The 12055-nt window shown below is 36.1% G+C and overlaps 1 protein-coding gene across 1 annotated transcript; it reads left to right on the top strand.

Moving 5' to 3' along the window:
* On the top strand, positions 1–7490 carry LOC104588996 (PRP38 family protein). The gene is made up of 6 exons (XM_010247154.3): positions 1–579; positions 1896–2017; positions 2153–2243; positions 3536–3665; positions 3780–3850; positions 6715–7490. The coding sequence occupies exons 1-6, from the start codon at positions 290–292 to the stop codon at positions 7205–7207; spliced, it is 1197 nt and encodes a 398-aa protein (XP_010245456.1). The 5' UTR covers positions 1–289; the 3' UTR covers positions 7208–7490.
* Positions 7491–12055: the final 4565 nt, after the last annotated feature.

Below are 12055 nucleotides of genomic sequence, written 5' to 3'. Positions count from 1 at the left end.
AGGTAGAATCAATCCGTTGACACCCTTAGGGCTTAGGTCCATCTCAACTTTCATGTCTGCAATGGCAATTTAAAAGGGGAAGAATGGCAAGGTTGTCAATCCATGGACAGCCTTAGGTCTCTCTGGACCGATTGGCTTCGCTGCACTTTTTATCTTTGTTCGTTTCTTGGTTTTTGATTCGCCTCCTCGCCCTCTGCCATTGTTTTATATTGGAGGGACGGCTATCCGGCTAGGGGTTCTCTTTTCTCTTCAAAGGATTGGGATTAGGGTTGGTTAGTGTTCTCTTTCAATGGCGAACCGTACGGATCCGGCAGCCAAAAGCATTCGAGGGACGAATCCTCAGAACCTGGTAGAGAAAATATTGAGGTCGAAGATCTATCAATTTACGTACTGGAAGGAGCAATGCTTCGGACTCACTGCGGAGACGCTTGTCGACAAGGCCATGGAGCTGGACCACCTCGGCGGTACCTATGGCGGCAATCGCAAACCGACACCCTTCATGTGCCTTGTCATGAAGATGCTCCAGATTCAGCCCGAGAAGGATATCGTCGTCGAGTTCATCAAGAATGAAGACTACAAGTAAGTATTATAACAGAAATATGTCATTTCCGTATGTAGTTCGGTATTTGCCTTCGATAGAAGAATTAGGGTTTTAAAAGGTGTCTACCTTGAATTTGTCTTAACTAGTATTTCGAGTCTTAACTGAGCTCTTTTCTTAGATGACGGATCGGGTTAAATCGAGTTACTTCATCTGATTCACTCTAGTCCATATGTAGTTTAATTGAATCTTGTCTCGCGATTATATAAAGATGCCATTGTATATGAAATAATTGGGCCTTTGCGTAAGAAAAATTATGTGGTTCTGTGAAAGTACAAGTTAAAGAACAAGGGGCATATAAATAGGAAAAAGATAAATTAACAAAGTTAATGGAAGAAGAAGATAAGATATAATATTAATTGGGTTGGGTGATAGGGGTTCCTGAGTTGCCAACCTTACATAGTTGGAATCTTGGGACAAAATTTTGTTGAGTTGCGTTTAGCTGTGTAGGAGCTTCTGTTCAACTAAAAGTTGCCTAGACTCTAATGCGTGTCTCTATTAAGGCTCTTTTGTTATTTTTAGGTGGAGACAAGGATCTTAATTGACAGAAAGAATCCTAAATCGGGTTTATTTGTATATGGTTACGTGGAGGAAGGATACGTATTAAGGCTCTTGAGTGGATTTCTGGAGGTACCTCTGATTGTAACTGTCATTTTGCAAGTTAAACCAAGGAGTTATTTGTTGCATGGTGTGGACTTACTTTGTCGCAACATGTTCTATAAGGGTATGAACGAGGTAATAGTTTGTAAATGAGTAAATCTAATAAAATATCCATCAATAACGTCATCTTTGTAAAAAGATTATAAGGAAAAATTTAACTTGTCTTTTGCCTTGAAATTTTGAACTTATTGTAAATTCATAACCAGGAAGATGGTTTTAACCAATTTGTACACTTCAGTTTGGAACTAAGTGATTGTAGGGTTGAATAGTGTTAGAAAAGTCTGATGATGCTGCCTTTTTACTAATGGCATCAAAAAGATTTTTTTTCTTTATCTGATATTTTTTTACAAAACTTAAGTTCCTGAATTTCTTTTACATCAAATTCTTGAAATTACAAGAATGGTGGTTCATTTGTTTTGCTTCACTACGATCTATTTTGAGGGATGATTCACTGCATGACTTGCATCTCTGTGGTTTTGTTTCATGTTTTATCTGAGGTTCTTTGTATTGTTTAATATTTTCTCATTGTCCCCCATTTTCTTTTGCCACATTTTCTGCAGATGATTACTTAAGTCATTTCATTTTTCCTGTTTCATTTTATTTTATTTTCTATTTAACATGCAGTGGTTGCTTGCAGATATGTCCGTATTCTTGGGGCCTTCTATTTGCGCCTCACTGGATCAGACACTGATGTATACCAGTACCTAGAGCCACTATACAATGACTATCGGAAACTTAGGCGAAAACTAACAGATGGATGTAAGAATGCCATCTTATTTTGAAGCTGTTTTTGTCACCTTTGATTCATATCATTTATGTATTTATTACTATGTGATTTTGTAGCTTTATTATGGCTATATTGATTTACTCTTTTATCGTTTTTCTATTTCTCAGGTTTTGCTTTGACTCATGTAGATGAGGTTATTGATGAACTTTTGACTAAAGATTATTCCTGTGACATTGCTTTGCCACGTATTAAGAAAAGGTAACATTCTTCTGTAGACTGTGTAACTATTCAGGCTTTAATGATAAAATATCATATCATTCTTTATATTTATCATTTAGATCAATACTTCACATATTTATTAAGAATAGTGTTTAGTACTGTTATAAGAATCCCTTTAGATCTAATAATAATTGAATCTTTAGTAATAGAATGCCATGTTCCTTGTTTATCTTTATCATATATGATGTATATTATTGGGAACAATATTAAATGCTTTCATAGAAATGCTTTTGGTGTGAAAATGTGTCTCCTCTTGTCTTTAATAGTCTTGTCTTCTCTATGATACTTTGCTTAAAATTTCATGTCTTCTTTTTCTCTTACTTCTTGTATTAACTATAAAAACTCTATTAAGTATCCCATTGACATTATATAAATGCATTTCTTTTCCAATCTACTGCTTTCTCAAAAGAAAATTATCAAGTAACAGTGTGCAGTAATAGGATTTCTGCTTTGAACATTTTAGTAGCACTCATATTCTTGTATGGAATGTATCCTGTCACTTAAATATGCTTATCCAAAGATAAAGTGAGTGATTGAACAACTCCCCTTATCCCATTGTTTGGAAGCTATATTCAAATGACCTGTATCTCTATATCTGAGTTGCTGATCATAAAACAACAAAAAAAGTTATCTCTATAAATTGTTTGTTGTTTTGATTAAGCTTTTTTCTTTTTTTTTTTCCTCAGTGATTTAGCAAAACTGCCAAACTTTTCTTCTCTCCTGAAACAGATTTAGGACTCAGACTTGGTGTTTACCAGGGCCCAGGGGTGAATTTACCTACTTCTTAAAATTTTCAAGCACTTAAGCAGAGTTTGCCTTTCACATTGTAATATAATGAGACTGTTATTGTACTCTTTATACTTGGCTTGGAAGGCTGCACAAGGAATACATTTATTTTTCAAGCTTTGTTGTACTTCTATAAAAATTCATCTTTGTGTTAGATGAGAACTTATTGAATCAGCTTTACGAATTTTGGTGACAAGGTTATTGATTTCTTCACTAGAGCCACATTCTTGCCTTTATTAGTTTGTTCACGTGGGTGTTGTGTTACTCACATGCAGTTGGATAATGTATCAACTGAATGTTGGTTATTTAGCATGGGTTACTAATGGCAGAACATTCATTTTGGTGAAGCTTCATTGGTTTACTAATTCTTATTATTAGCTGCCATTTTGTCCTTAGAGTTATTGTTAGAATGCTTTTGTTTCAGTTGACATATTTGACATTGCTGGCTTAAGAGTTTGAATATGATTGTTGTTTTTTATCAACAGATGGACTCTTGAATCAATTGGGAGACTGGAACTTAGAAGAAGTGCTTTGGAAGATGATTTTGAAGAGGAAGAAGAAAAGGAAGAGGATGAACAAGTTATGGCTGAATTAGAAGCTGGTGCTCATGAAAAGGTAGGGCATTCTAGTTCTGGTTCACAAGAGTTCTCTATTTCTAGACAAATAAAAAAATCTCTATTTCTAGTATTATGTTTCTAATGTCTTGTATATACATATTTTTTGTTATAGGATTATTATCGTGGGCGGAGTCCTGCAAGGGATAGAGATAGGGACAGAAAACGTGATAGTTATAGACACAGGTACAATCTACTGCCAGAGTGCCATCCTTTCATTTTAATATTTGATTTGTTTTGAAGTAGGAGAAGGGTAATAGGTGTTCTTCATTGTAAGATAAGTCTTTTCCTTTATATTTCTTGTTTTTCCATTAGTCCTTACTTTCTGACTGCCTCCATCTGGTGATATTTCTTTCATTTCTGTATGTCTTGCATCTATTCTGCCATTTTTTGAAAACAGATATCATGTTTTTTGATCAATCAGATATTATATTATATTGTATTAGAAGGTAAAAATAGCACTGTTTTCAAGAGTTGGAGTGCTGTGTACCTTCAAGGATTTCTTTTCTTCTTTGGGTGACTGCATGGGAAAACCCTATTGAAAGGTAAAAATAGCACTGCAACAGCTGAATTGAATCAGCAAAACATCATTTTCTCCTCTGCAACTTTGCTTCATCTCTATGGAAAAGGGTGTGAAGTATTTTTAGAGTGCGCTTTTGCTTCCCAGAAACAGTTTAATAGTTTCTGGATGCCAGTAGCTTAGGGGTCTGGAGTAGAGGAGGCAAGGCAGTATGGGAATTGATACCTGCGGCTGTGTTCTGGGCTATCTGGGGGGGGAGGAATGGTTGTATTTTTGAGAACAAAGTCTGTAAGGAGACAATGGTGGTTGAGAATGTCAAAGAGAGATGTGGTCAAGGCTGGTTTGCATTGCAAGGGAGAGACCTTACAAATCTTTTTTTGGCATGGATTTATTATTGGGAGAATGACGGTTCAGCCCAGGGTCAGAGTTTTTAGGCCCAAAGTAGATTTGGGGTAGGTGCCAGCTTGGAATTGATGCCAATTCATGGGTGGGCATTGGTGTGTAGAGTGGGGGTATTTGACATTTTGAATGCTTATAGTTCTGCAGTGGGATTCAGAAATCTGCAATGGCCCTGTCCGTAGTTCTCCGTTTATTATTTTTGTTAACATCCTTGCTGAGTACAGTGGTTGTTTTGTGAATTCCCCAATGTAAGTTTTTTGTTGTACATGAGTTCTATTTTTACCTTTTAATACAATATAATATAATATCTGATTGATAAAAAAATATGGTATCTGTTTTAAAAAAATGGCAGAATAGATGCAAGACATACAATCCTGTTTTCCAATATTCTCCCTATTGGAAAATCAAACACCTTCCTGGTGCAGCATATTTGTGTGGATTTAAGCAAATACTGAATTTGAGATATCAAAGGTTACATCCAAGAACCCAGTTGCATTACCTTGCTAGAATAAAAATGGATTTCTTGTTAATCTGTCCTTTTTGTCTTCAAACATTCCAAGGTTATGCTATCTTCATTTGAACTTCCCTGATAGTAATTGATGAAGGTACAGTAACACTCCAGCTCTTGAGCTTGGAAATTTGCTACCTTCCCTGGTAAAAATTGCTGTACGTGGAATGGACTGAGAATTTTATTTTTATTTTTTTAATAAAAGCGTTGAGTCCAAGGTAATTCCCAATGTTCCATAGCAACCAACAACCTCCCTTCACAAGTGATTATCAATAATCTTCATATTAAAACATAGAAAATCACACATTTTTTGATTGGTAAGATGCAACTTCATTGATTTGAAAAAAGAAATGTATTGATAAAAAATTGAAAAAGAAATGTGTGATTTTTTTAATAAAAATCTTGAGTCCAAGGTAATTCCTTGGTTCCATAGCAACCAGCAACCTCCTTTCACAAGTAATAATCAATAATCTTCATATTAAAACATAGAAAATCACACATTTTTTGATTGGTAACGTCAAACTTCATTGATTTGAAAAAAGAATTGGATATATTTATAAGAATGATAAAATGCCAAGCACCACAATCATGAATCACCCCCAAAGTGGTGATTTGTCCCCTTTTTTCTCTCCCAAAGCGTTTGAAATCAGGTTAAATTAACAGCCATCATGGAAAATCAAAGTATTCACGAGAAGAAAAAGAAGAAAAGAAAATTAAAATAATATAGAGATTGAGACCCTTTCTTTTATCCTCGGAAAAAGAAAGAAGGGTGTGCCATTGGATAGCTAGGCACTTAAGTGAGGCAACCCTCCATGGGTTTCAGAAAATAATCTTAATAAAGAACTTGTCATTAGTTCTGCATTGTTGGGGAGCATATTGTTGCATGCATGGCATTCCTTTATTACTGTTCGCATTAGACTAAGGTCATGCACCTGTAATATACAAAAACCGAGCATGGGAAAACATATTGGAAGCTGGTGCTTGGCTGCTTGTGCAGCTGTTTTGTTTGAAATATTTTTGTCACTACTGGGGCATCTTAAAGCCTTTGGTAGATCTTAAAGCTTCCTAAAGTAATTTATTGCGACTCTGCCAGGTTTCTCTGCACTGACAGTGTGCAGTGAGAAGTATGATGGGTCATACAATTTTGCATTACTTACAGGGTGCAGTCGTCATTGGTTTCAAAGCAATGTACTATTATTATAAGTTTCAGGTCAAATGAACTAATATAAAATTATTTTTCATACCTAATGTCAACAGGTATTTAACTGCCTACGAATAAAGGAAAAGGTAATTCCACTTGGTCGCTGCTCGCGGTGGAATTACTTTTTCCTTTATTCGTATGCAGTTAAACACTATATCTCATAATCTGCTGGTTTGGTGTTTCCATTTGAATTTTGTTTGGGGGTTGATTTGTTGAGCCTCCTGTTTGTATTTGTTCTTCTTTTATTAACTAAAGTTTTTTAGTAGTAGCAAGAAAAAAAACATAGCTGATGATATTTCTGAGCTAGTTGATCCTTTTCCATTGTGTGCATTCCTTTAAACAATCAACAATTAATGGTTGTCTTCTTCTAGGGCTGATTTATGAATATATAATACTCTCTTTTTTTTACTGTGATCTGTCAGGGAGCGGGACTATGACAGGGACTATGATAGAGACCGTGGAAGAGGGCGAGAAAGAGATAGAGATAGAGATAGAGATAGAGACAGAGATAGAGACAGAGAGAGAGACAGGGATAGGGACCGGGACCGGGACCGCTACCGCCTACGTGAAGACTATGGTCGTGAGAGAGAGCGGGATAGGGAGGATAGAGAACGGGATAGGAGAGACAGGGATCGTGGGAGGCGAAGGAGCCGTTCCAGGAGTAGGAGCAGGAGTAGGGATCGCAAGGAGCGTGGTGGAGACCGTGAAGGTGGGAATCGCAGGAAGAGGCATGACCGCAGTGCCAGTCCTAGGAAGCGTTCGGATGGAACAGAGGAAGGGAATGCTCGGGAGGAGTCGAAGAAGAAGAAGGAAAGGAAAGAGAAGAAGGATGATGGGACAGACCACCCGGATCCAGAGATTGCAGAACAAAACAGGCTACGTGCATCTCTTGGATTGAAACCATTAAGGCCGTGAATTGTGGGGTTGAGCAAGAATTGTGCCTATCCACTGCTCTACCCATTGTATGATAAAAGGGCTATTCACCTTCACCGACTGCCGTTAGTAGAATTCAATCTGCAATATATATATACACACAGAAGGCGCATAACTAGATCAATCTATCTATTGTTCTGTTTCATGTACGTCATCCTTTCTCGTTTTCTAGCAATGCACTACTTGTTTTTCCCATGTGGCTCTAAACAGTAAACATAGCATTTGGAAAAGCTGAAAATAGTATATTTTCTGAGGGTTGTTGATACATCGAAAAGGAAAATGAACGGAAATTGATTGTTTAAATTTTGTTGCGGTTGGTTGGTTGGTTGCTGTTAAAATAATGCACAAATTCAGTATCGTTTGCAACCATGACCATGAGGATCGAGGAGTCTCAAAGTTTGAGATGTTGAACGCCTAGAGATCCCATTGAAACAATCTCCTCTTTTGATCTGGTGCTTCGTTTAAGGATTATTTGTGACGGTACATGGGAATTCAACTTGTCAACTATCTGTACATTGTAATATTGGAGTCCGGATCTGATCTCAAAAGAATGGTCCAAATACAATATATTCAACCCACATTTGCTACCACAGCGTCGTAGCCTTGTGCTGAAATAACTAAATCGAAGTGACTTAATTGCTGTTTTTGTCATGCGCTACGACAGTGTAAGAACAACACTTGAGCGATAGTGTTGTAGCAAAAGTGCACTCGTTATAACTTATAAAGGTACAATTCTAATCGAATCGGATATCTAATAGTATATTGGAGTTCGAATTATACTTTATCGGATTTGGATCAATTGGATTTTTAATCGGATTGGAGCCCTAATTTGATTCCTAAGTGAATCAATTATGATGCTTTGATTAAGCGGTTTGTTTGGATGGATAAATAAATTAGGCAGTTGGGTCTTATCAAAATAATGCTGAAGAAAGGGAATGTTCCATGTTTCAGCAGTTATAGCCATGTTTGATTGGATGGATAAATAAATTGATAAAAATAGGCAGAATAAGAAAATATTGCTATGAATCAAACACCTTTTTTCTTAAAAATGAATTTTTTTCATACTAACAAATGTCCTATGTTGCTCATTTTCATTCTTCAAAAAAAAAAAAAAAAAATCGTGCCGGTATTCATAAATTGTGAGCTTAGGTCTCCAACGGTCAATGTTTACCACTTGGCATAGATGTTTTGTAAAAGTACTTTTGCAAAAGTGCTTTAATAAAAGTACTTTCGTAAAATTTCTTTAATAAAAGTATTTTCATAAAAGTGCTTTTATAAAAGTACTTTCCTAAAAGTACTTTTGTAAATGTACTATCGTAAAAGTGCTTTCATAAGTGCTTTTGTAAAAGTACTTCCATAAAAATGCTTTTGTAAGTCATTTTATAAAAATATTTTCATAAAAGTACTTTTGTGAATACTTTCATAAAAGTGTTTCCATAAAAGTGCTTTCGTAAAAGTACTTTCATAAAAGTACTTCTGTAAAAGTACTTTCGTGGAAGTCTTTTTATAGCTTTCATAAAAGTTTTATGTGTTTTCGTAAAAGTACTTTTATAAAGATGCTTTTATAAAAGTACTTTTGTAAAAGTACTTCCATAAAAGTGATTTTATAAAAGTATTTCATAAAAGTGCTTTATAAAAGTATTTCATAAAAGTGCTTTCGTAAAAGTACTCCGTAAAAGTGCTTTCGTAAAGTACTTCTATAAAAGTGCTTTCATAAAGTACTTCTATAAAAGTGCTTTCGTAAAAGTGCTTTTATAAAAGTACTTTCACAATTTATTTTGTAAAGCATTTTCGTAAAAGTGCTTTCATGTAAAAGTACCTTCATAAAAATGCTTTCGTAAAAGTGGGTTCATAAAAGTGCTTTCATGCAAAAGTACTTTTATAAAGTGTTTTTGTAAAAGTGCTTTCATGCAAAAGTAAACATTCATGACAACAATTTTGTAGGCATAGTTTCCTCAAAGAATGAAATAAGCAAGATGGGGCATGATTATTTTTCATGCCGCAAGCTACACAGTTTTTGTGCTATGAAGTTGACTTTTCATTCTAAAAAGAATGTGGTACTTGACAAGAATTTTGTAACCAAACACTCTAATGTTAGTCATTTTTTCCCATTCTTGCCTAGAATTAACAAGAATTAAGAGAATAAGGCCTAGAGCAGTGATCCAAATATGGCCTATGGTTCTATCTAAGAAGGTCTCTGTACATAACATATAACGTTGTTAAGAAGCAGGGCATTGAGCTGAGATAGGGTTTAGGTGTGTGAAGTTGCTCTGGGCAGGGGGTTTAGTCTTTGCACATGTTTGGTTCTAAGCATGTTAAATGATAGATGGCACGGTTGGGGTTGTGTTAGGGCGATTGTTGGGGCTAGATCGGTATTTCTCCAAAGTCTAAACATTGGAACAATTTTTATAAATTCACTTAAACATATCCCAAGTTTTCTAGTTGGACTTAAACATAACTCTCACCATCATGTTAACGAATATAAGAAAAAGACATTTTCACTTTTTTTAATATAAAAAACACAGTCTTTCTTCTTTACTCCAGAGCCGTTAGCTCTTTAAGTGAACATAGACGACATCCAGCCTATTCTTATCAAATGGCTTTTAGTTGGGTTAGTTTTGTATTGACAATAGAGTGTAAATACAAATATGCTAAGTGCGTTATACTCTATTTAAAGTTGGGTTAGTTTTGTATTGACAAACTTATTTTCTTACCAAATGATTTTTAAGCTTAATTTGGAAAGAGTGCAAATACAAATACGTACAGTTACACTCGTACAAAATGTAAGATTTTGCATTCTACATATTTGTATTTATATTCCTTCTAAATTAAGCATTAGTTGTAATGGATGAAAACGTGAACGCTGATGTAAAAATATACCTTTTTAACATTAACCACTTTGAGTACAAATTTACTTTTCTTTTTTTTCTCCCGACATAAAATTACCTCTCATTTTAGTTGCAAACATATATTGGAAATTGTGTTTTTTTCATTGTCAATACACAAATGCTTTCTTGTCAAAAACTAGCAAAACTGAATCAGAGTGTTTATTTGTACTGAACCGGCATTTACACCCTATTTGCACCGTTTCCAAACGCAGCCCAATGTTCAAATTATCTATCGGTAACAAAGAGAATTGGAAATGCAATTGTAAGAGAGGTCTTTGGGAGTTTCATAATTTTCCTGACCAAATAAAGGTGATTTGAAAAGATTCATTGCTCATGTAGTCATATCTAGTTTGTCAGGTATCGTAGAATATTATCATTTATCAGAGTCACTATTGGTCTGTATCTGACCCTTTTGGTGATGGAATAGCTTGTAGACTTACTGATTACTCAGTTCATTGAATAAGATTCTATACAAATAATCCATTGCATTGCACTGACTGACGCTAACATTATTTAGGACAGAATAGAGGAAGACATAATAATAACACTTGTGAAGAGTGAGTCTAAGACCACTTATCAAGACTGAAATGACAAAACGAACAGAAAACAACAATACCTTTTGAATTCTCATGCTTTTACCTCATATTAACATTGGCTTTAGCCGAGTGGTCGATCCTCTGATAGTCTGATGAAATGCGATTTCCATGGTTAATGAAGAGAATCAGAAATATTCAGAGGCCGGCACCGCTCTCCCATCAGAATCTTCTTCTTGCAGAGCTCCTTCTCGCTTTCATCATCTGTCTCATCCACTCTTGTCGCCTGCTTTCCCATGGAAAATTTCTTGTCCACTTTTCCATTGATTTTAAACCTGGCCAGAGGTCTGAAAGAATTGCGGGATTTTCTCCCTTTCTTACCACTATGGCGATCTCTGCCAAGGTGATTGTCACTATTTGCATTAATGTTGTTCTTGTTTTTGATGAAATTTAAGGGAGTACTCCTGTTTAAGAAACCCAAGAAAGAGTTTGGAGCTTTCAGAGGTAGCTTACAGGCTGCACAGGTCTGTTGCGCATTCTTTGGGTTGAGCCCGGTTTCCTTGGTCGTCTTGGCAGATTGCCATTGGTCTTCGTTCTCTAGGTTCCCACCCGAGTTACGGAAATCCCATATGGGAGATCTGGGTTCAGGAAAGAATGAAAGCTCCCCACTGTTCAAACTGTTAATGCTGCTCATACTTTTAGTATGAGATGAACCAGAATCATCTTCCAACTTGTGAAAGATCGAAAGCAGCTTGTCTCCCGATCTTCCACTACGAATTTCTTCAGCATTTCTACTAACATTATCAATATTACCACCATTATCATCGGAACTACTATCGGAATGTTCACTTTCGTCTGCAAAAGTAGCCTCTGACTTCTTACTTCCAAAGACATTAGAGATGAGGGAAGCAGCTTTACTCGTAAACAGCTTCCTTGGGTTGTTACTTGTCTTGGTGGTGTTATTGTTTCTGCTAGTATCGACACCTCCAGTACTGCTTTGGCAGCTCTTCTGTATAGTCCTTCCGATTAACTTGGGAACCTTGATTCTTAGCTTTGGCAATGAATCTCCGAGGGCTCTGGATTTCTTGGTGTGGATGGTGATGCTGATGAAGTAAGATAATGGAGATTTGGGTGCGTTATTGGGATCTCTCCTTGCAACAAGAGCCCTGCAATTGTTGGGGATGATGGGGCTGTGTTTCTTCTCTCTGATCACTGTTTCCCACTCTGAGGAGGCCATGGTTGTGGCAGAAGAGAAGGTGAGAAGGAATTTGAATCAAGGAGGAAAGCTTGGGAGATGGAGAAATGGGATAAGATCAGTTGCGAACGGTTAGGAGATTGGGATTTGTGATACAACTGATCGAGTGTTATGTGTTAACGGCTTTTCATTTGCTTTCACAGAAATACCCCTG

Source organism: Nelumbo nucifera, chromosome 4, assembly GCF_055504915.1.
Source record: "Nelumbo nucifera cultivar China Antique chromosome 4, China Antique-T2T, whole genome shotgun sequence".
NCBI classification, from domain to species: domain Eukaryota; kingdom Viridiplantae; phylum Streptophyta; class Magnoliopsida; order Proteales; family Nelumbonaceae; genus Nelumbo; species Nelumbo nucifera.
Note: the sequence above shows the minus strand (reverse complement) of the source record. Positions and strands in the feature narration are given on the sequence as shown.